Raw genomic sequence first — 25138 nt, 5'->3', positions numbered from 1 at the left:
GACCCGAGAACGCTTGTTGCAAAAAAGCAAAGCGTTTCCCGAGAGGTATTTTTGTATATTAATTTATTAATTTCATATTTTTACTTATAACTAAATCATTAGCATAAAGGAAGAAATACTCTGTGGAAGGATATCGAAAGAGTGGATCGATATTGTCCATATTCGAAGTTGATCAAAATTTGGACAAAATATCACGAAGGCCAACTTTTGGACCGAATCGGTTGATCTGTTCGAGAATTATCGTGTAGATTTGGAAAAATTGTGTTTATGGATTATTGCTGAAAGAATGTATACATGTATAGACCTTGGATTGGCGGTAGAATTTCATTTTGAAAGAATTCAAGACTGGTTGCCAGAGTTTTCCTGATCAACTTATAAGAAGATCCAAGATATGAAACCAGAATTTCTATAAGAGAAGTCCGACGATTGTTCCGCGATTGGGTGCTAGAATTTCATTATTGATAGACTCACTATTGCTCAGCATTAGTTCTCTATCAAGAAAACCACTATCAGCCTTCAGAAATTCTTTGCGATAAGATCTACGATTGGACATCAAAATATACTTAGGGAAATAACTACAATCGGTTTTTTTATGACAATAACAACGGTTGGATTTCCGAAATTGACCATATTCTGACAAGGCAGCGTGATAAAAGACAAAAAAGAAGACACGTGTCTCAGCGTTTTTTTTTTTCCTTTATTTATATAACTCCCAAATATACCAGTAAATATAAAAAATACCACTGGATAACGCCATGATATCCGAACGTTCCCTCTGCATAGATCAATTCTCCACTAATCCCATTTTTCTTCCATAAATTGCTCAATATAATTGAAGTGGAAAATTGAAGCCGTGATTTTGAACTTTTGTGAAGTAGCAAACAAAGGAAAGGTCCTCAACATTCCAGGTAAACAACAAAATTAAATGTTAAGATATTCCTAAGGTTTTCCGATTATATACTCTTTCTTTTGGTCTTACCGAAGTGATATAACTGAATTACATAACATTCACTGTAGTTGTGAGTTATTTGATAAATGATACACCCTAAAATATATGCGATTATTAATATAACCATTGTTTTTAACATACATCAACTCTGATATATTGTCAAAAAAAAAAAAAAAAACAAGGGACATTGGCCTAGAAGTCTTAAGTCATTTTAATTAAAATATAGAAATGAACATTATTTCATCAGTAATATAAGTCTAAAATAAGGTTTACCATGGTATAAGTAAAGAGGTAGATTTAAATGAAAAAATCTATAGAACCCTTGTTTTTCTTGAATTCCTAAAACTTCAAAGTAAAAGCAACAAGTGGGTTTGTTTACAATGCATTTTTGAGCATTTTATAAAAAACGCGAAAAATGAATGAAGAGTTAAGTTTTCTCCACATAATCGAATTGTGAATATGATAAACTGATTGTTTCAATGCAAATCTCACCAATTCCTTCCATACAAATGGTTTAAAAGCAATTTTAAAAATTATTGAATTCGATTGTTTTTAAAATTGTTTGGCATATTATTCAAACACCACACACACATACACAGTTTGCTTATATTGTTTTGAAGTTTTAGGCATACTCGAATGAAAAAATTTAAATTGACATAAAGCTTTGGCTAACCTTTCTTATTAAACCATGAGGTTTACGTCTTTGCTAAATGAGAAATGTTCGCTAATACCCTAGACAGACGGCAGAGTTAATTTGCATTAAAAATGTCCTAATTTGAATTAATTTTTCACCCTGAGAGACGATAGTATCTGCATTTATGAAACAGCTGTTTGTGTTGTTTGTTTGTACCCAGCAGACCATTTCATAAAGCTTTACAAACGTTCGCCAAAATATGCGAAACAAATACACTTTCTACCTTTGATCTTTTCACCACGATGAAGCAAAAATAAATTTAATTTATTCGCGATATTTTTGAGTCTTTTTAATATTATAAAAATATTGCAAAACTTTAAAAAACATTTGAGGAATATATAATTTTCTATAGAATTGGTATGGTGGGTAATGAAATTTTTTGTGAAAATAAAAATTTGAAAAAGAGATTTGTTAGAAGGCGTGTAAAACGATTAACTGCTATTCTACTCGCGAAAGACCAATACTTATTTTGAAGAAACGCGAAAATTGATGATTTGCTTTCCCTTTTTATTTTCTTAAACATGGAAATTTGACAAAAGACAATTGATTTTCAACAGCATTGCCATATTGAAATTGCTAAATTCAGTTTAATTTTCCTTGGATTTTATGCATTAAGAATGTGGATAACCCAACCTTTACACATGCCAGTGACAGTTCGAAAAAACCAATACATACACAATATTTTACTACAACAATTACATTTTTTGAATTGTCGACTCCACTGGCACTAGATTTTTCATGCCAGCAAAATTTTGAGCTGGCTGCCAATGATATGTCGAAAATGAAAAAAGAGTTGCCGAGATTATTTTTTAATTCATGTACATTTTTGTTTCTTTTAAGAATGCAAAGATTTAATGCACATTTTCAAAAAGGTTATGAAACACAAATAATACATCTCGGTAGCTGCAATATATTGGTGGTAAATAAAATCATAATTTTGATGTTTTTCAAGAAAATATAGGTTGATAAATAATTTCCCCTCTGGGATTATACAATATTGAAAAGGCGGCAATACCAGATTCATTATGTTTATGACTGAAAACAATCTTTTTAAAACGAAATAAAATAAAAATAGTAAAATATGTTGTGAATTGTGTTTTAAATCTGAAATATAATGCAATTTTGTGTGTTATATGCGGCTTAAAATAATTTTGGAATTGAACTTGCGCTGGCATGTGTAAACACACCAGAAAACTGCATGCCAGTCGAACACTTTTTCGGCATTTTCGAGTATAATACATGTACTCAATTGGCACCAATTTACTGGCATGTGTAACGGAAGTGTAATGCACGAATAAATTTGAATTAAGGCAGTTAATGCAAATTAACGCTGCCGTCTGTCTAGGGTATAACATGAACTTTCAAAATCTTGGTCATTTGATTTGACTGAAGACATGTCGTCTCATAAATAAGCTAAAACCAGAGTTAACAAAGATACCTATAACGCTAATGTCAGATTCCTTACAGGGTCTTCAGCAGAAACTTCATCACGCCATAATTCGTAAGTTCGACTCACGGCGGATCTGTCATTTGGGATTCTTTATATACTCACCAAGGGCTTTCATCCCCAAAAGAAATTATCTCTTCCCCCGATTTTCACCTCCATTTTGTGCCACAGTGTTATTTGAATTTAAAAAAAAACTAATATTTTTCACATTTGATTGAATATTTTGGAAAATATGAATAAAAACTCGTTCGATTTTCAGTTTAAATGTTTCCATATCATTCCACTAAATGCATAATTTCTCGCAAAAAGTAGAATTCTTGCAAATAGGTTTGGGGTCGCTAAAAATTCATTGAATAAGGAGAAGCTGTTTCAAACTTTTGTTTTTGAAATCAAAAAGCACACGTTTTTAGGGCTTTATTTTTTTTTAAATTTATCAAAATACCGCGCACATTAACAAATGCTGTACCGCCGCTATAAGCGGTGTTATAGTAGCTGTGTCTTTTTACTTTTTCAGTAATAATTATTCAGTAACTTCTTTTCAGAGAGTAAGAGAGATTTTACTCTTTGATACGAAAATAGAGAAAAAAGTAAAAAGACAGCATCTAGTAAACTTTAGCAAGATAACAGTTGATAACCAAAACAAAAACATTGGCGCCAATGCATGAGAGAAAAACTAACTCCAAAGGAATGAAAAAGTTCTTAAATTTTAAGCAAAATAAATACAAAAATAATGAATATATTAATAATAAAACAATCAATAAATATAGCTGAATCGTAATAATTATAGTATTTTTCCACAAAAATATAATAAACATTGAGCAGCTGACCATTAGCAGATGATTAAAAAACAGCTGATTGAACTTACTAAATGTTGCGGGGAAAAATTCTTTCAGCAACTTTTAGCAATTTCTCAGCACTCAACTATCAAACTTGTTCTCTCACTTCGCTCTCTTTTACTGAACTTTTATGTAAAAAGACAGCATTTAGAAACATTTAGTAATAATTATTACAAATTATCACGTAAAAAAACACACCTAGTGTGCGGCACGTCGTTCGGACATGGAAGAGGTTACATATCATTGATATGAAGAAGTCTTTATGGAAAATAGTTTTTTTCTGAATGATATATTTTTTTCCTCAGAAAATATATGTCCCTAATATATCTAATATATATCCAAAATATAAAATGTCGTATGAAATTTGAAACTAACATTGCAGCCCATTTCAATAAGCTGGATATTGCTGTTACCTTATTTTGTTCTACCATATCCCTTTGTAGGCAATTTGGCTAGAAATTTCTACTTTTTGAAGTTATTACTATGAAAAACATTAACGGTTATGTCCAGATTACGTACAAACAATTTAACGATATATGGAAAGTCCTGTATCAGTCAGGCTTGCCCATATTAAACTAGTCTTTAATGACACTGCCCTGATAGAGGGAAGAAATTGGGCAATTCACTCCAATCCTTTTTTTGGTGCGGGTTTTTTCAAGTATTGTCGTATTTTTGCGGGCATTATGCGGTGTAACATTCTTAAGCTGAAAACACATCCAACGTTTGAGTAAAGTTTTGTGCCGTTTCTGGTAGAAGAATAAAAGACAGAGTGCTCCCATGTTTCAATTTTCCTTTTTTTGGGCATCAAAGACAAATGTTTGAATTTGACGTTTTGATGCCGGCGTTTTTGACATTTCTTTGTTTACATGTCAAACAAACACATTAGTTGTGTCCATGGTACAAATACACAGGTAGCCGCATCGGCAATTGTTGGTAACATAAGGTGTCAAAATTTGACATCAATTCAATGCAGTTGACACATTATGTTACCATCAGCTGGCATGATAATGCTACCTGTATTATTGTACCATGGTTGTGTCTTTTTACTTTTTCAGTAATAATTATTCAGTAACTTGTTTTCAGAGAGTAAGAGAGATTTTACTCTTTGATACGAAAGTTGAGAAAAAAGTAAAAAGACAGCATTTAGTAAACTTTAGCAAGGTAACAGTTGATTACCAAAACAAGAACATTGGCGCCAATGTATAAAAGCAATGAAAAAGTTCTTCAATTTTAAGCAAAATAAATAAAAAATAATTAATATATTAATCAAATAACCAATAATAGTAGTAAAATAATAGTAATAGTAATATTTATAGTATTTTTCCAAAAAAACCAGATAAACATTGAACAGCTGACCATTAGCAGATGATTAAAAAACAGCTGATCGAACTTGCTAAATGTTGCTGGGAAAAATTCTTTTAGCAACTTTTAGCAAACAACTCTCAAAATTGTTCCCTCACTTCGCTCTCTTTTACTGAACTTTTGTGTAAAAAGACATCATTTAGTAACATTTCGTAATAATTATTACAAATTATCACTTAAAAAGACACACCTATTGACACTGTTTGGGCGCTATTTTATGTTATTCTTTTTTATTTGCTTTTCATTTCATATAAAAAATTATAAAATAAAAATGTTTGAGGAGGAATTAATTAACAGCATTCAACTCCATGAATGCATCTACAATAAAGGCAGTCATTTTTACCGAAACAAAATTGGAAAAGAAAAAGCATGGAGTGCTGTGGCTACTGAAGTGGGTAAGCCGGGTAAGTTAATAAAATTCCCTGTAGTGCGATTCTGTAACTTTTTTTAACGAACCGACATCGGTAGTTAACGAAAATGTTCGGTTGAGTTAACGAATGTGCTATTCTGTAACTTTATGTTAAAGATTGTAGAAATCGTTAACTCATACCGACGAAAATCGATAGGAAGGAAATGTCAAATATTATATTTTAATATTAATTAAAATATATTTTGAAGCTGAAAACATTATTTCGTCGCGAGTACAAAACATAAAGGGTTTAAGAATGAAACAATTCATATTTTTGAAGGAAATTGGCTCAAATGTGTGTCTTTTGGATGAATACGGATGCCAGTAAAGAAGGATTTCTTAAGATGTTTTTATTGTGTGTGTGATTTAAAAGTAATAAAAGTGATAAAACCATCATTAATCTTTTTTAAAAGCGCAGTTGTATTTTTTTAATTAAAAGTTGGGATCATATTTTGGGTTGTGGCGCACTGTATGGAAATTCAGCGTTGATATTTGACATGACTTAACCCCCTTCAGTGATCGTGGATCCACGTTACCGTCATTTGAGTTTATATATTCACATATTCAATTCATGCCCACATTAAATGAAATTTCTCATAGCGGAGAGTATGAAAAGTTCGAAAATCCATGCTTATACGCCATTTTTAGCATTCTGATTGTTAGTGATGCTGAGTTAAAATCTATAAGATTATCACAGAACAAAGTAGGTTATAGTAATACTATTCACGTGTTGGCCTCAATGCTAAATTAAAGCCAACGAAAGCCTCCTTGAAAGATAGTGTTACGGACATTGGTATTGGTCTTACATAGCAGTACCACACTTGAGTTCCTTTGAAGCATTAGCTAACGTTTTTCCTCTTTAGTAAGTAAAACAAAGGTTAGCGTAGTCTTCATATGTAGGATAGCATGGGGCAGCTTCGCCACTGTTGCGCCTTCGCCAGCGCCGATTTAATAGATGCTACATGAAGAATCGAAGATCAAAGAGAACTTTTATGATCTTTATGCAGTTTCAATAAAATCGGCACTGGTGAAAGCACAACAGTGGCGAAGCTGACCCATGTTATCATACATAGTTAACCCTTATGTAAACGCTTTAAGAAGATTTTTCTCAATAAGGCAGAATTTACCTTGTGTACACTCCTCAATAACATAACATATGCTCATATAAAAACGCCGTTTTTTAAAGAAATCAACAAAATATTGCAATAATGTACTGTCGTTAAGACTTAACAACAACTTTTTTTTGGTTGTTAACTTAACAATAATTTTCGGTAATTAACGACAAAATTTACCGACAAAAATTGTTAAAATTGGTATACAGAATAGCACTTACCGAAAATTATCGTTAACTACCGACATTCATCGTTAATTCTGTCGTTAAGGAGTTACGGAATCGCACTACTGATTTTCACTTTCAAACTATTAATTACATACAATCTAACTATTTAGTAAAACAGTGTCAAACTCGCTGGAACAGATACACTAAGGACGAACGACACAAAACTTTACTCAAACATTGGATGTGTTTTCAGCTTTAGTTCATATGAAAATCAGTATATCTGGCGTAAAATCGATTTATTATTGTGGAAGAAGCCAGCACACATTTGCGTTTAAATAAATGAATTGTCGCTATCAAAACCCTCCGTATGGAGTATAATTGTTTGGACTTGAATGACAACAAAGGGTGTTGAAATTTTTGTTTTTATAAAAACAAACATGGTCCTGTTTGTTTTTCGCTTGACTTTTTGGAATACCGTGCCTTTTCATTTCTTCATCCACTTGTATGCTCCATCGAAGCTTAGGCCTGCCGATTCTGCGTGCACCGCCATGTGGCATGTATTCATACGCCTTTTTAGCGGGTTCATCATCGCTCATTCTCATAATATGGCCTAGCCAACGCAATCGTTGCATCTCGATACGTTTAACTATATTCATGTCTTTGTATAGCTTATATAGCTCGTGGTTCATACGACGTCGATATTCACCGTCAACGCAAATCGGCCCGTAGATCTTTCGACGAATTTTACTCTCAAACACCCCAAGCACTGCCTTATCTGCTTGCGCAAGTACCCATGCTTCGGAGCCATACATTAGCACGGGTAGTATCAGCGTTTTCTATAGTGTTATTTTTGTTTGACGAGATGTGGCTTTGTTTTTAAATTGCTTACTTAGACCATAGTAACATCTGTTGGCCAATACAATTCTTCTTATTTCACAACTGATGTTGTTTGTTGTGTTTATGGCAGTGCCGAGGTAGACGAAGTCTTTAACTACCTCAAAATTGTAGGTACCAACTTCCACAGTTGGTCCGAGCTCTATGGAGGCTTTGCGCGTCGACACCATCAATTTGGTCTTTTTGCCGTTTACCGCCAGACCCACTTTCGCAGATTCTGCTTCGACCTTCCTAAAGGTATCAGTTACTTCCTTTACTGATCGTCCCATGATGTCTATGTCATCAGCATAAGCAAGTAACATGTGGCTATTGGTGTAAATTGTGCAATTTCTTTTGACATTTGCATCTCGTATTACCTTTTCCAGCAAAATTTTGAAAAGATCACACGAAAGGCTGTCTCCTTGTCTGAAACCTCTTTTGGTACAAAATTCTTCGGAAAGGTTCTTTCCAATTTTAACTGAGGACCTAGTATCAGTTAAAGTCATCTTACAAAGCCGGATGAGCTTTGCGGGGATACCAAATTCAGACATTGCGTGGAATACCTTTGATCAGAGGGGACTGTCGAATGCTGCTTTATAATCGACAAAAAGGTGAAATGTGTCGATCTGCATCTCTTGGGTCTCCTCTAGGATTTGCCGCAGGGTAAATATCTGGTATGGTCCAATTATTTCGTTGACCATTGGCTTTAGTCGTTCGCACAATATCCTTGACACTATCTTATAGGCAATAGGGAGAAGACTTATGCCCCTATAGTTTGAGCATACAGTCTTATCTCCTTTCTTGTGGACGGGACATAGGATGCTCAGGTTCCAATCGTCGGGTACGCGTTCTTCCTTTCAGATGGTGCTAACTAGCTGATGCATACACCTTGTCAGCGCGTCGCCTCCGGTTTTAAACAGCTCGGCTGGTAAGCCATCGGCTCCTGCTGCTTTATTATTCTTCAGCCGGCTGATTGCTGTTTTTACCTCATCTTGGCCGGGCGGTATACATTCTATACCATCTTCTGGGATTGGATCTGTGGTATCATCGTCTTCGCTACTATTGGATACCAGCAGATTGGAGAAATGTTCCTTCCATATCCTGAGCACGCTATCTGTATCTGTTACCAGATTACATTGCTGGTCTCTACAGGAGGATGTGCCTGTACCAAAGCCATCTGTTTGATGTTTCACTCTTTGGTAGAATTTTCGGACTTCATTCTGGCTCCTGTACATCTCGATTTTTTCACACTCCCGCTTTTCCATTTCTCTCTTTTTCTTGCGGAAAAGACGTTTCTCTTCTCTTCTTTTCTCCCGATATCTCTCTCGTGCGCTACGCGTTGCTACTGATTGTAAAGTAGCTCTATATGCCGCATTTTTCTCTTCGGTAGCAGCACGACACTCCTGGTCATACCATGAATTCCTTTGTGGAGGTCGGTCTCTGGAATCCAAGTATGGATTTTGCGGCTGTTTGCATGGAGTAGCAATATGTTGCCATTGTGTTGTTATGTTATCGGGACAAGGAGTGCTCGCGTTAAGCAATTGGGCTAGTTGAGTGGAATATGCTGTGGCTATCTGTTGTGTTTGCAGCCTATAGATGTCCAACTTCCGCGTTGTGTCTGTTCGTGCTTTATTTGCAACGTTTAGACGGGTACGTACCTTTGCTGCAACAAGGTAGTGGTCCGAATCAATGTTTGCGCCTCGGAACGATCGTACATCCAACACGCTGGATGAATGTCTTCCATCTATTACAACATGATCAATTTGATTACTTGTTCTTTGATCTGGAGACAGCCAGGTGCCCTTATGAATATCGAGATGACTAAATCTGGTACTGCTAACTACCATGTTTTTTGCAGCTGCAAAGTCTATCAGCCTCATACCATTGTCAGATGTTTCACTGTGGAGACTGAATTTCCCGACTGTTGGGCCAAAGATATTCTCCTTTCCAATTTTGGCATTAAAATCGCCTAGAATGATTTTAATGTCATGGGCAGGGCATTTACATTTACGAAATCCACTCGATTTGAACTGTCAACTCCTTTGCGTATACGTCAAATGAAAACTCATCTGAAATCGAGTGGATTTCATTTGACTTTTGAGCAATGCATGATGAAATAATAAGGTGGCGTAAAACGACGAGCTGATTGGTTTCAATCTGTCATTTTTTTTTTGTTATTGTGAATAAATTGTATGAAAATGTAAACAAACATTTTGACACATTGAAGAATTTTTGGCTAAAACAGAGTTGTATTTGTGCTACTTACGTGACCTGTTATGGGTACTTTACACGATATGTTTTTTTACATATGATTTGTCACTTTGCATATACATTTTGTATGGGAGAAGTGACAACTCATATGTAAAAAACATACCGTGTAAAGTACCCATTAAATAGATCTTGGAGCAATGGAATTGACAGTTGAAATCGAGTGGATTTCGTAAATGTAAACATATGCTTGGTTTACATTTACGAAATCCACTCGATTTCAACTGTCAAATCCATAGGTTAAACGCATTAGTGTTATTACGCTTGGCGTAGTCGTAGACGTTCAAGTGACGTAGACGTTGTCGTAGGCGTAGTCGTAAGTTATATTTTTTATGTGATGGAAAATGATATACAACGACAATTTTTTACTTTTATAGCATGTTGTATCTTTAAAAAATCGAAAGAAATAATCCCAGAACGGATTTCTCGTTTTAAATATAATATTTATTTCTTTTTGAAATACCAGGAAAGAGTCGTGACCGATTTTGTAAACGACAGCATATAAAAATAGAAACAAATCAATTTCAAAAGATTTTTGGCAATGATTATTAAAATATACCGGAAAATAACTATAATAAATACAAACTTTACTACTTTTATTCATTTGCATAAAATAAATTTCGTGTTTTTATCAGATGACAAACTTTCTACTGAAAATCTGTTAGAGTCCTCATATAACGATTCATGCAATGCAAATTTCTTAGTTTTTGTTCAAGAGATGATTTCAAACAATTGTTTTACAATTAAAAAAATATACATACATATGTATGTATATTTTTCAATTTTGTATGAGAAAAAAAAATGTCGTTGTCGTAAATGTTACGTGGTACCAAAAAATATCCCAACGACTACGCCAACGACCACAAAAACGTCTACGCCAAACACTTATTTTGATTGTAAAAACTGTAGGGTTAGTTTTTCCTCTGAATTAATAGTTTAAAAATGATCTACTAATAATTCTATTAATTTTTGTTACCAAAAGAATTCTTCAAAAGTTTAAATTTTTGCTTTTTTGTACAAATACATACATAATACGACACGTCAGTTTGCAATTTTGGATACGACAACGCCAACCGTAATAAGGGTGATTATTCCATCCACCATGGACAAAACTATTGAAAACGATAGGGAACAAATTGCTCCACCATTCTGATTCCTAAAATGGCCTAAAAACGAAAAGTTTGGAAATTAATAATCGATTATTGTGGTGCATCATTTTCAATGCTCAATTTTAAAATGATTACTTTTTGTTAAAAAATCTCAACCTGTTTCCAAGTTATCAACGTTTACATTTTTTATTTCAGGTTGCATCATTTTCACAAAGACATAAATACAACAAGATAAGACTTTTTTTGCTATCATTTTTCAGTGAATGTCTTTTGAATTTAACATAATGTTATATCACGATATGGTGATATAACATTTTTTTCTTTTATACATTTTTACGTATTTAACCGAATTTACCGATCCAATTCACATAGAATTATTCTTGAATAGATCCTTGAATTCATAAATTTCGTTTCTGATACCATTACATGAAATGTTCCTCCTTGGTTGCGATTTTGAATTAACTGCAACCTGTTAAGGGTAATGTTTCTATACAAAGTTTCGTAAACATTTTTTTGTTGCATGCATTTTGTCATGTCTTAGTTGTATTCATGGTACAATAATACAGGTAGCATTATCAAGCCAGCTGATGGTAACATAATGTGTCAATTGCATTGAATTGATGTCAAATTTTGACATCTTATGTTACCAACAATTGCCGATGCGGCTACCTGTGTATTTGTACCATGGTTGTATTTATGTCTTTGATTTTCAGTGACAGTCACTGTATATTGAGAGTCATTTGTTCAATGGTCATAGTTCAGTATAGTTCAGTGAACTAGAATGAAGTACAATATGGACTGACATAGTTCATGGGTTCTTTTCAATGAATCGAACAAAACAATTTTACGGGACAACAACTCAAGGAATCATAGGAATCATCATCATCGGAGAAAATGAGTGACCTAATAAAAGAGTTTGATAATCCAAATTTTAGCGTTGAGCGCTGTAAGTACGACAATATTACAATATTAGGCATAAGATGAGTTTACGCACTAAGCTCGGATCGGGATGATGATATTTTTCACAGGTAGATCATCAGATCCTGATCACATTTGTCGGAAGCCCACTTCCAGAGTTATGGGTTTCTGAAATTATTCCCTTGTTTAAAGGCCGGCTACTTAGTGAAAATTTGCAATTAAAAAATATTTTGATCCCCTGGCCGAAATTAGCTCCTGTCCATAGGAGAAAGTCTTAAATCCCCGACCGAAGGCCGGTTATTTAAGAAAAATTTACATTTTTAAAGAAACCTTTGTTCGCGTAGTGCGTAAGCTTTATGTAACTACAATGTTATTTCCACTTTTTTTGCCATTAGATACCAAGCAGTTGGTCAAGGAATGTGTGGGAGGACCCGATCTACAGAAAAAGAAGAAGGAAATACAGGCTTACAGTGACAAAACATCCGCTACACTTAAGAAGTCGGTGTATGCCAATTACATGCAATTTATTGAGACTGCCAAGGAAATATCTAGTAAGTGTGACGCATATCGATGGGTGATTAACAATGGGCGTATATGAAGGTTTCTTCATTTTTTATTTAACGCAGACCTCGAATCGGAAATGACGCAATTATCTCTCCTACTAAATGAGCAGCACAATATATTGGCTTCATTGACTGATGGAGCTGTTACAAAGTCTGGAGAGGAAGAGGATAAAGATGCCCAAACGCAAGAAATGGCAGGCAATATGCACGCAACCAGAGCAGTAAAAGAAGTGGTTCAGGGTTTTAATGGTAATTTAGAAGGGAAAACATTTCTATGTGAAGGTGCTCTAACTGAACTAGACAGCAATGACTATCGTCCAATCCAGATAGTATTTTTCTTTCTATTCAACGATGTCCTGATCGTTTGCAAAGTGAAACATGATAAGTAGGTTCTTTTGTTCCAAATTAGTAGTGCCCTTGTGTCATTGTTATATTTCTAGACGCTTGGAGTTCATTGCCGAATACGATCCCAAAAAAATAGCCGTAATAAACATAAAGGACCTTAATGGTGTCAAAAACGCAATAAATATAATAACTCCAGATGGCTCTAAGATATATCAAAGCGTAACACCTGCAGGAAAAATCGAATGGATTGAACAGTTTGAAGTGGCATTTAGGTGGGACCAACAACAAAAGAAATCTAAAAAAGGTCCGGCTCCACATCCGCCAAAGGCGAAAGGCTCAACTACTCCAACTACGAACAGCGAACGATCTGCGGATTTAAGTCCAACAGAATCGGAATCGGTAGTTGTGCGAAAAGAGGAGGAAAATGTAGGACCTGAATGGATACAATCCGCCACCGACGAAATACAGACCTTTATAGCTCAGCGCCATTTCGAAGAGGCCGAATCTTTGATTAAACGATGCCAAGATTTCCTTGAAAAAAATAAAAACTTTGTTGGAGCTGTTGAAATTGAAGAAAAGGTCAAACATCTGGAGAGACAGTTGACGGATGTACTGCTTCAAGAGCTATCAAAGTGTCATGCGCGCAATTTAGAAGTCGCCTTAAGGTCATCTCGACGATGTCTACAAATTCTTGTTAACATGGGAAAAGCTCGGCAAGCATGCGGTACCCTATTAAGGGTTTGTTCCTCAGCTTTGCGAACAGCACAAAGGGAAGCTCGCAAAAACAACGCCGAAATATCAGAGCTATTCTTTTGTGATTTGGCACAAGTAGCCTGCGCTTTTTTGATGTCATTTGAATCTCAGCCGGCATGCGTAAGTGGTAAGTTATAATTTCCTTTATGTCCACGTTACACATACATTTATACTTCGTTGAACATTTTAGCTTTGGTGGTATGGTGTAATGCAGAACTGCAATATTTCGCCAGCCAGCTAAAGAAACACTATTTGACTAAAGGAAGTCCTTTAGAGTCCATAGCCAAATGTGTTGAAGGTGTTCGCAAGCCGTGTGCGAAACTTACAGAAATTGGCTTAGACTTGTCATATCACCTTGAAGGACTTCTACGAGCAGATCTCGAAGATTTAATCAACGATTCAAGATTACGTCTTCTGGAGACTGTCAGACGAACAGATGATCCGTGGCAGCCATTCAACTTACAAACAAAGTCGAACCTGAAACGTTTGTTAACAGAACTTGAAACACTTGGCATTGATATGCAGTCACATGCAACTGGTGATACATGGATCAACTTAACTCAGTCCACTTTGAATTTTACACGTCACTATTTGCAATTGACAAGCCACTGTGCATATTTGTCTAAAAGTGAAGCGCTCTCAAAGTCGTGTCAGATGCTATTGAAAGAGTTGATAGTCGCACAACATTCCCTGAAACCTGATCCCAATCTAAGTGTTGATGTAAGTCTCTATCTGTCTCATGTATAATTATGCTTGGAAATTTATTTAACACTTCATTTTTTACAGCCAAATTTCGTTGCAAAGAATAAACAATTTTTATGTGACGAACTTCTTCCGATTGCAATTTCAATTTTTCGACGAATTAGTGGTAGTAATCCTGAACTACTTAGAAATATTAACATAATGCGAAATCAGCAGTCGGCCCCAATTCCAAAAAAACGAAGTGTATATCAAACAGATGTATTTTAAATAAATGTATTGTTTTTTATTGTTTATGCCTAAAATTTATTTGTATGTGTATTGAAGATGATGACTAAATAAAATATCCACATTAACCACAAACTCTTGTAATTTGATTTTATTTTGCATAAATTGTTAAGATGAATAATTCCGCCTTTTAAAGAAATGTAATAGGGTAGGTTAGGTTAGGTTAGGTTTAGGATGCGCAGCTGCCGTGTCGGCAGCCACTCCACTCGGAGACCTTAAGGTCCATTGTGATCATCCTGACTATTGTGTTGTAAATGGTGATGATTTGAAGGGGTTGTAAGTCGTCTATGAATGAAATAATTGCGGATCCGGCTATATGGTGATGTGTGCAAGTAAATGGTGATGATGTGGAGTAGAAGTGTGATGTTTGTTATGGGTGATGCTGTATGATGTTAGGTGACTATAGATGATGATGTACGGTGATGGATATATGGTGATTTGTGCATACGGTGATTGTGGTGTACAAAAGACATGAGCTGTGATGTATATTCTGGGTATATGGTGATTTGTGCATACAGTGGTGATGGCATGCTAAAGACATGACTGTGATGTATATGACATGGATGTGATGTATATTTTGGTTATATGGTGATTTGTGCATACGGTGATGATGGTGTGCAAGAGAGATGGCTGTGATGTGTGTTCTGAGTGGTGCTTTTTTTTTTTTTGCCTGCAGATGGTGATACATGATGATGATGAAGTGTGCTGTATGGGAGAAGATGGTGTATTATGTTGGAAAAACGGGAAAGGAGGGAGGTGGAGAGTGATGAGACGAGAGAAAGAGAAATAAAAAGAAAAAGAAGAAGAATGAGTGATTGTAGAGGGGAATAAAAAGAATGAGTGATTGTAGAGGAAATTACCAGATTTAGAAGAGGATTGATTTTAAAAGGAGTATATATAAGACTACTCGGAGCCTATGTTGATCTGCCCCAGAGCCAATTTAAGCTCTTGCAGTAAACTAACAGGACTGTAGGGTCAATGGTGGAGAAGAAAGAGAGAGATTCAATCACATGCGCACCAAAAAGTTTATGTCTTTTGACCATTAGTCTAGGACACCTACACAGAAGGTGCTCGATTGTCTCAGTCTCCTCCTCATCCTCGCATAACCTACAATACTCAATGTTGTTGTCATCCCACTTACAAGTCATAGATCTTATTCGGCAATGGCCAGTTATGACCCCTGTAACGATTCTGATTTCTGACTTGCAAAGTGAAAGAAGGGACGCAGTTCTACGCCCTGAGATTGCCGGCCAGATTGACTTAGATACCCTGCATCTAGGTGTGTCTTGCCAAATTCTTACGGTTTTCTCTGCGTAGAGCTGCCTGAGTTTGCCGAGGAAGTAGCAGAGCGGTGGCTTTACACAGTCCTCTACCCGTAGGTCCGAGGATTGGGAGCCACGCCTCGCCAATTCATCAGCTATCTCATTACCCTCAACATCACAATGCCCTGGTACCCAACAAAAATTGACGTTCAAATTGCTTGTTTTAAGAAGAGACCTGCAGTTTTGAACAATCCTAGATTTGATGGTGCAAGATCCAAGCGCCTTCAAGGCAGCTTGGCTGTCCACGTAAATGGTTGCTGTTATATCTGCATTGTGTGTCATTTCTGCTAGTAGCTCTAAAGCTTTTAAAACAGCAAAAACCTCGGCCTGAAAGACACTGCAGTCGTCGCTAAGTTTATATGAGCGGCTAATATTCAACTCTTCACAGTACACACCAGCTCCCGTACCATCTTCCATTTTTGAACCATCGGTAAAAATGGGTAGACGCTCGGGCAGTGGTCTGTCCTGTTCCCAAGCACTTCTGTCAGGGATAAACACGTTCACTTTGTGAAAGTCCAGGAATGGTGAAATATAGTCAGTATCACCCCCTCTGTCACATAGTCCAATCTGGCTGTTTATCCGTTTCAGAATACTAGCATGTCCAAGCTCTGACCAACGCCACTGATTTATCTCCTTAAGCCTCAAGGCACTCCTGGATGCTTGGTACTGTGTCAGAATGTCCAGTGTTTGGAAATTCAGAACAGCATTCAGGGCTGCCTGAGGGGTGCTTTTTGCTGCCCCAGTTATGAGAACTGATGCAGCCCGTTGCACTGAAGATATCCTAGACAGGTTGGCGTTAATGTTCAGGGCTTGCCACCAGACAAGACATCCATAGGTCAGAATGGGGCAGACCACTGCCCTGTACAGCCAATGTATTACATGTGGCCTTAAGCCCCAGCTCTTACCTATGGAGTTCTTGCAAGAATAAAGTGCAATTAGACCCCTCTTAGTACGCTCCTCCGTGTTCCTTTTCCATTTTAACCGATGGTCAAGGATCACTCCCAGGTATTTCGCCTCAGTAGAGAGGGTCAATCGCACCCCATCTAGCGTAGGTGGTGTGAATTCATTTATTTTCCTCTTCTTGGTGAATAGTACCAACTCTGTCTTTGCTGGGTTCACACCAAGACCATTGTTGCATGCCCAGCGTGAGAGTTTGACCAGAGCACCTTGCATAAGCTCAGACAGTGTAGATAAATATTTCCCACTTATTAGGATTACTACATCATCTGCATATGCAACTACCCGAGTTCCTAGTCTTTCAAATTCCTTAAGTATCCCGTTAACCACCAGAAGCCAAAGTAGGGGAGATAGAACTCCCCCCTGTGGAGTGCCTCTGGTGACCGACTTCCTAACGGAACTCTTCCCAATACTTGAATTTATAAGCCTACTTTCCAGCATGCTATCAATCCAATTAGTAAGGATAGAGGGGACACCCAGTGACTCTAGAGCAGAATGAATGGATTCGAGTTTCACGTTATTAAAGGCACCTTCGATATCTAGGAAGGCAGCTAGGGTGGAACTCGAACCATCCAGATTCTTTTCTATACAACTCACAACGTTATGCAGCGCTGTTTCTGTCGATTTCCCCTTGGTATAAGCATGTTGTGAACTGCTTATGATGTCATCATTCATGTATGATCTAATTTCCAAGTCTAGTAACCTTTCCAAAGTTTTTAGAAGAAAGGAAGAAAGGCTTATCGGCCTATAGTCCTTAGGTAACGAATGACTTGGCTTCCCTGCTTTGGGAATGTAGGTCACAGTTACCTCTTTCCATAGTGCCGGTATGTGCGAAAGTAGAATGCAGGCCCTAAAGATCCTTCGCAGTATGGTAACCAAACTAGTCGGTGCATTCTGAAGCATCGCTGGAATTATACCATCAGGTCCAGGAGACTTGTAGGGCTGAAAAGTACTAATCGCCCATGAAACTCTGTGATCACTTATTAGCTCGTCAACAAGGACCGAATCCTCCAAGGTGTAAGTCCTGCTCAAAGCCACCCTATGCGGGCCCGGATTGGCATCCTTACACCCTGGGAAGTGGGTCTCTGCTAACAGGTCAAGAGTCTCCGAAGCGGAGTTAGTCCAGGTACCGTCGTTTCGCATAATGCTCCCAATGGGTTTGGGGTCCTTTGAGATCACCTTGCGGAACCTCGCTGCTGCACTAACCTCCTCTACGGCCTCGCTAAAGTTTATCCATGAGTTTCTTTTGGCCTTCCTAATCTCACTCTTGTACTTGTTGAAGGCATCTCTGTAAAGATCCCAATCGGTACTGAGTTTTGATTTACTAGCCTTGTTATAAGTTTTCCTACTGTTCTTCCTAAGTTTGGCCAAATCTTTGTTCCACCAAACTGGTTGAGTTCTCCTACCAGGATATGTTAATGGGCAGGTCTTCTCATAGCAACCTCGAAGAATGCCTGTGAGACCTTCAACCTGTCTATCAATTTCCTCCGCTGTGTGGGGCTCAGGAAGCTCACTCAGCCTTGAAGAAACGAGAGAGTTGTAGTTTTCCCAGTTGGCTCTTCTTGGATTGCGATGAGGCGTTTGCCTTTTACTACTATAGCAGACTCGAAAGTGTATCGCTCTGTGGTCCGAGAAGGAACACTCCTTCGATACTCTCCAGTCTGCTATAAAAGTATCTTCCAAATTTGTAAGGGTAATATCAATGACTTCCTCCCTTACCCTATTCTGGAAGGTGGCAGTGTTTCCCCTATTACATACTCGCAAATTATTAACTAAAATAAAGTCGAATATGGACTCACCTCGCACATTGGTGTCACTGCTTCCCCAGTGGAAGTGATGAGCATTTGCATCACAGCCCATCACAAGTTTGCAACTGCCCATGGTCTCCTCCACCAGTTTACGTACCAGTCTGTTCGGCGGGTCAGGTGTCTCATACGGCATGTAGACCGAGGCTAGCACTAAGGCCCTTCCGGTATCCTCCTCTAGCCTCACTACAGTCGTATCGCCATCGCTGTAATTGTAGAGTTGAATAGGATTAAGACTTTTCTTGGCTACAATACAGGTTCTTACCTTATCCTCACTGGATGCAAAGAAGACAGAGTAGCGACCATCGTTTAGTCCAGAGACCCTATTTTTGTATAAATAGGGTTCCTGGACTAAAGCGATGTCTATTTCGGTTTCTGTGAGGGAGAGCAGGAGTTCGGCAGCCGCAGCCTTGCAGTGATGCAAATTAATTTGCACCACACGAAGGCCATGCTGCCTAACCTCCTTACTGCAACTGCGGAATCCGGAACCGAAGTCCTCCAGATCCGAAGTACAGTACTCCCTCACAGTTCCTAATATAGCTCGCGCTCTCATTATCCATCGTGAATTTCATCACGGTTCCTCCACCATTTTTGAAGGACTTCACCAGCCTCCAGCTGTCCGTCAGAAGACCTCTGTTCTGCTTCCTGATCATTTTCAGGACATCCGCCAAGTCTGATTCCGGCGGTGGCACCCATGTCGTGGCTGCGATCCTGCGAGGTATCTCGCCCACAGGAACCGCGGCTAGCCTACAGCCGTCCCATAGTGCACCAGAGTCCTTAATTGTTTGGATGAGGAATTTCTTAGATTCCTCATCCTGACAATTCAGGATCCTGACGCCCATATGGACGACTGCCCTGCCAAAGCCGGTATTCCTGGCATCTACCTCGTCTGAGGTAATCACCTTCCTCAGAAGAGTTTCCACCAGGAGCCAGTGGTCGTCGTCGATCATGCCGTCCGGATCAGATCTATCGATGATCGCAACCTGGAGGTCATCCGGGGCGATCATCTTAGCGGATCTTGTTGGATCCCGCGTCCTCCCACCTGAAGGTTGTGGGGGTTTCAAACCCTGGCCGACTTGGGTGGTCTTCCCTGTTTGAGCCCCTTGAGCCGTCTGGTGAGCGGCCACTTCAGCAAAGGAGGCCGAGTGATTGTTCGCCCGATTTTCCGCCGTCCTTTTAGCAGTCGGGTGTGGGTCCTCAGAAGACCTAACCCTCTTTACGCATTCCTGCGCAGATGTCTTCGATTTCCCACCCTGCTTTGAGGTCGATGGACCATCGGACGTACCAGTCACTATCCTCCTGGCTGTACCAACGCCTTTCCTCACAGCGACAGAAGGGCAAGATTTACCAGGGGCAGGCAATCCTACAGTGGTCTGTGAGCCAGTCCTCTGTACAATCGGAGCTCCTGATAACTCTCCGCTCTTCTTTGCCCCCGCAGATCCAGAGGCAGACGCCGACGAACCAGCCGAAGTAGGAGACACCCTGTGCGGTTGGTTGGTTTGCGTCTGTCTCTCTTTCCGCGCCAAATTCGAATCGGCTTTTGACCGATCCGACATCCTAGGGGCCGAGGGTATCGGATCGCTTGACCCTACCGCAGACACCAAGGTTGTCCGCAAAGGGTTCGAGCTGCCCGAAACTCCCGGTTTTTCTTTATTGCCTGGAGACGCTGCCTTCATCACAGCCGTTGGGCTGGAGACTGCTTCGTTTCCAGGGGTTGGAAGCTGGTCGATCGGAAGGAAGATCTTCTCGACGTGAGGATATTTGCGCTCAAAACGCCTCACGAATCGAAGCTTCAATCCGATCTCCCGAAATTGCGCTTGAGTTACCTCAGCGGGATTCACGCCTATGAAGCGCTTGCAGTAAAAGATAGCCCTTTTATAATTATACTTGTCTTTCCTCTGTCTGGGCCCGCTCTTCTTGGCTGCTGAGGATAAGGAGTCTGATGACAGTTCCTCCTCTTCATCCCCTTTCACCAAGGCATCTTGCCTAGACAGGGAGGGCTTGTCGGTAACGACCGACGCTTTTTCCCCTGAGGGAGTAGGTCTCTCGACTGCTGGAACTATACCCCCTTGAGTGGCTGAAGGAGTTACCTCCTTGGACGATTGAGATGGAATGATTGTGACATCCATCTCGTCGTCCGTCAGAGGGAAGTCCTCCCAGTCCCACGGCGGGGGGCTCTCCTGACTCAGTCTGAAAGTCTCATTCTCCTCCAGGAGACCGAGCAATTCCCTGCTCTGAGTATGTAAGGCGTCGCTGACTACGTCCATTGTCAGAGTCGTCGTTCTGTCGTCCCCGCCCATGGATGGGGTCATTACTGCACTGGGTGCATCATTGTCAGTTGTCGTAGCCGGGGTCAATATCGAGGGTTGATTGAGGTTTGTTGTTTTTTGGGGGTTTGTTTTAAAATTTGAATTATCCATAGAAAAATTTGATTAATGGGGGAGATGAGGACAGTCATGGCATAGCCCTCCTCTACCATGACTAGGGCGCTGACTACTCGCTGAGGTGCCCAGGTATCAGCGAGGCTCCGTACTAATACAGTTGGTACCCTAACTGCAAACCATAGGAACACCGATGGGCACGAGGTCGCGTAACACCCCGGTGTTAGGGGATCTCACAATTACTTTGGTAGGAGATCGCTACCAAATATATGTCACTCAACTTGGAGATACACTTGGGTTCCAGTGCACTAAGTTGTTGCGTGACAGAGAGTGGATAACCTTTGGTCGATCACAGCCTCCCAGTTCAACACTACAAGAAGTTAAATGAGAAGATTGTGACGTCTAGCCCCCGCATCGCTTCAAGATTGTTATCCCCGGCGGGGGAATGTAATAGGGTAAGTGCTCCTAATGTCGGCATGCCCCAGTAGTTGGCTATTGCTCTGTTCCAGAACCTGCAAGAAGATACTATTTTTTACTACGATAACATTTTTTCCTTTGTTATCGGGAAAAATAGTAAAAATTTGTAGATTCTTGTAGTTCTGGAACAGACCAACTTTTTGAATGAACTATAAACAATATTGTCAAAACAAAGAAATTTTGAACAAAAGTTTCATTGTATAGATTGAGAATAATTAAAAGAACACTTTAGAAAAAGAAATTTTTTATAAGTACATATTTGTAATTGTGGAATTTTTGCTGATGCCGTCTTTTGAGACAACAAATTGTAAAGTTTGCCTGAAGTCGGCATGGGGTTAAAAACACTGATTTTTATCCATTACTTTTAGCTAAAAATTATTAAAAATGTTAAACAAATACGCTAAAGGCTAATAAAAAAAATAGTTTCAATAAACAAAAGGTTTTGAGCTAAATTAGCCTTGATTTGAAGAATATACGTTGTGGAGTGCCGACAACTGGGTAATAGTTGCCAACTATTGGCACGAATTAATCTATTTAAACAATTGCTCTGCTCCAGAACTTGCAACAAGCTACTATTTTTTACTACGATAACATTTTTTCCTTTATGTTATCGGAAAAAATAGTAAAAATTAGGAGATTCTTGCAGTTCTGGAACAGACCAAATATTTTTAAATTTACTTATATTTTGAAACAAAATCAATAGAATGTATATAATAAACAAGAAATGTATAAATAAGGAATGCATAAGCTATTGTCCTTTCAAATATTTAAGAAAAATTTAAAGTATGAATTTTTTATTTATTTGAATATAACATGGCGACTATTGGAACATTTCATGCCGACAATTGGGAAATGGTGCCGACTACTGGCGAAAAATGCAGTATTTCACTAATATTGCAATTTTTGCATATTGAACAGAAATAATTAAAAAAGTTGTTTATATAATCTAAAACTACACAAAATTACGAATCATAACAACTTAAATTCAATTTGATCGAACATTATGACGCGGAAGGACATTAGACTGAAGATAACAAAATCCTTAAAGTGCTGACTATATTTGCACTTACCCTATTTTTTATTGTTCGCGCCTAAATTTTTTATGTGCATTAAAGATGGTGACTAATGAATTCTATCCATATTAACAGAAATCTCTTCTAATTTAATTCGCATATTCAACTACAAATCATGTCATGATAAATCACATGCATTCATGATTTGATTTTGCTGGGATATTTTTGAACAAATGTAATAAAACTTTTCGTATTAGTTTAGTCCCGGGCAAGATCTATTTAATTTCATCATGGTCCTGGGCCACACTACAGTAATTTCATTGAAATTTTGATATGAAATTATGCGTCTCTAGATCGACGTCCATAGTAGAGTAAAATCATAAAATTGCTGTAGTGAGGAATTCGATTTAAGAACACCTAATTTCATGAAATTTTTTAATGAAATTCACGCTAGTGTGGACCGGGACTTATGAAATTTGGAGACAAAATAAAACAAAATGTATACAAAATTGATCCAACGTAGATTAAAAATGCGTTCTGGAAATGTAAGATATATTTGAATTCCAACAAATTTCGTAGTATATGTATAATTTTTCATCATAAACAAATGTAACGACAACGTCTACGACTACGCCAACCGTAACAAGGCAGAATTTATTGTTTAATACAAATGAAAATACATTTTCAGCCATACTCTGAACATTCCCATGGGAAATGTTTCCAATGGGATCAAAATTTCCCATTCCCACGCTTTTTTTTCAACGACGTGGGAACAGCAAAAAATGGAAGAAGAAATTTCGAAATTAGTTACACCAAATTATTATATCATACTTTTGGGGGTGTAATTTTGTTTTGTAATACAACATGCATATTTGCATTGACTTCACGATTTTTGAATTATGGGTCGACTCCGTATTGCGACGAGAGTCATGTGCGTCGTCAATCGTCTCTGCGACAAAATTTAAAAATTGTACTACGTAAAGCGATAGAAAATAATCGTCGATAACAAGTTATCGGTGATCTAGCGGAGCGTTTTTTTGTTTTGGTTTGAATAAATCAGAAAAAAATCAGAGCAAGTTGTACACAAAAGTTATAGTTTTCTAAAATGAGTGGCTCAGTGGAACTATTTTTTGATGATAGTGAAGAAAGTATAGTTAACGTAGCATCTATCAGGCGACACTTAAGAAATAAATCGAATCCTTTAGAATTGTCATCAGTATTGTGATTATGTTTGGTTTCCAACATTCATCAAAATAATTGTTAATTTTTTAGGTTTAAAGGCTATTTTCGGCTTCCAAAAGACGCTGCTATTTATATAGTAGAGGCATTAAAAAATGACTTTAAAAAACCCACACACCAACAGTAATATAGCTACTCCTTAAAGTGTGTGCTGCTTCAAGATTTTTTGCAGAAGGAAGCTTTCAAAAATCCCATGGCAATGACTTTAACCTCGGGATGGCTCAGCTCACATTGTCAAAGGTATTAAGTGGAGTTCTGGAGTTAATAGAGGAACACATGTACATATAAAGGAAGGAAGATGTTCGCCATTTATATCTGAATAGAAAGGATATTTTAGTTTAAACGTTTTGTTGGCAAGTACGTTGTCAATTTCTACTTCATTTTGAGATTTTTTCATTTTCTACCTCAGCAGATTGTCCAATTTCACTGTTATTATCTCCCATGTCTCTTCAATTCCGTAGATCGCACCTGCAGGATTTGAAACCATATTAATTAGCAGTAAGTCTGCTACCGCTTGCTCCATCGACGACAAAGATATTTCTTGTGATGGTCCACCTGTTATGTTCTTCTTATTTTGAGACATTTTTTTCTTTAGTTTGGATTTAAAATGAGTCCATACTCTGTGCCATTCATCTGTAGGCCTATTCTGTAACTTTTTAACAACTTCACTCATTGTTTATTTTACAACAATTTCATATGTTTGTTTTGTAGTTGTTACAAAAACAAAATAAATTTTAACAACTTTTCAATCGATAAAACTTACAGAATAGGCCTACTGGTGTACGCACACAACTATTTAATTGCTCCGCCAACATCCTTCCACACCTCATCAAAAGAGGTTTTAGTTTCGCCAAAAAGTCTGACTCCACGAGCTACGTTTGGGTGGGCTTCAATTTTTTCAAGCAGCATTTTAAATTGCTCTTTTGTAGTAATTTTTACCAATATAAGTACTGAAACACCAAAAAACGTATGTAATAGTAAATAAATTCACTTAAAATAAATGAAAAAGTTACTTACGTTTCAACTTCTCGTTTTTTTTTTTTCATTTGTAAAAATGCACGGCACGCCGGAAAATGAACGTTATGGCGACAAAATTTGACGGCGTCAGGCGAATATTACCGTACGTAATGTAAAAATTGCATCTGGCAACGC

The 25138-nt window shown here is 37.9% G+C and overlaps 1 protein-coding gene across 1 annotated transcript; it reads left to right on the top strand.

The window, feature by feature from the left end:
- The first annotated feature begins 11937 nt into the window (after nt 1-11937).
- On the top strand, nt 11938-14867 carry Exo84 (exocyst complex component Exo84). The gene is made up of 6 exons (XM_073958538.1): nt 11938-12172; nt 12540-12695; nt 12771-13092; nt 13148-13932; nt 13996-14525; nt 14592-14867. The coding sequence occupies exons 1-6, from the start codon at nt 12121-12123 to the stop codon at nt 14772-14774; spliced, it is 2028 nt and encodes a 675-aa protein (XP_073814639.1). The 5' UTR covers nt 11938-12120; the 3' UTR covers nt 14775-14867.
- The last annotated feature ends 10271 nt before the right edge of the window (nt 14868-25138 follow it).

The sequence above is a fragment of the Musca autumnalis genome, unplaced genomic scaffold (assembly GCF_047663935.1).
Source record: "Musca autumnalis isolate F117 unplaced genomic scaffold, ASM4766393v1 scaffold_1, whole genome shotgun sequence".
Classification (NCBI taxonomy): Eukaryota; Metazoa; Arthropoda; class Insecta; order Diptera; family Muscidae; genus Musca; species Musca autumnalis.
This window is presented reverse-complemented; position numbering and strand designations above follow the sequence as displayed.

Excerpts from the sequence above, each read along its gene's own strand:
- Exo84 (XM_073958538.1), top strand. The coding sequence starts at position 12,121 with ATGAGTGACCTAATAAAAGAGTTTGATAATCCAAATTTTAGCGTTGAG. Across the intron at positions 13,933-13,995 it reads TCAGCCGGCATGCGTAAGTG|CTTTGGTGGTATGGTGTAAT; the intron begins GTAAGTTATAAT and ends TGAACATTTTAG. Across the intron at positions 14,526-14,591 it reads ATCCCAATCTAAGTGTTGAT|CCAAATTTCGTTGCAAAGAA; the intron begins GTAAGTCTCTAT and ends CATTTTTTACAG.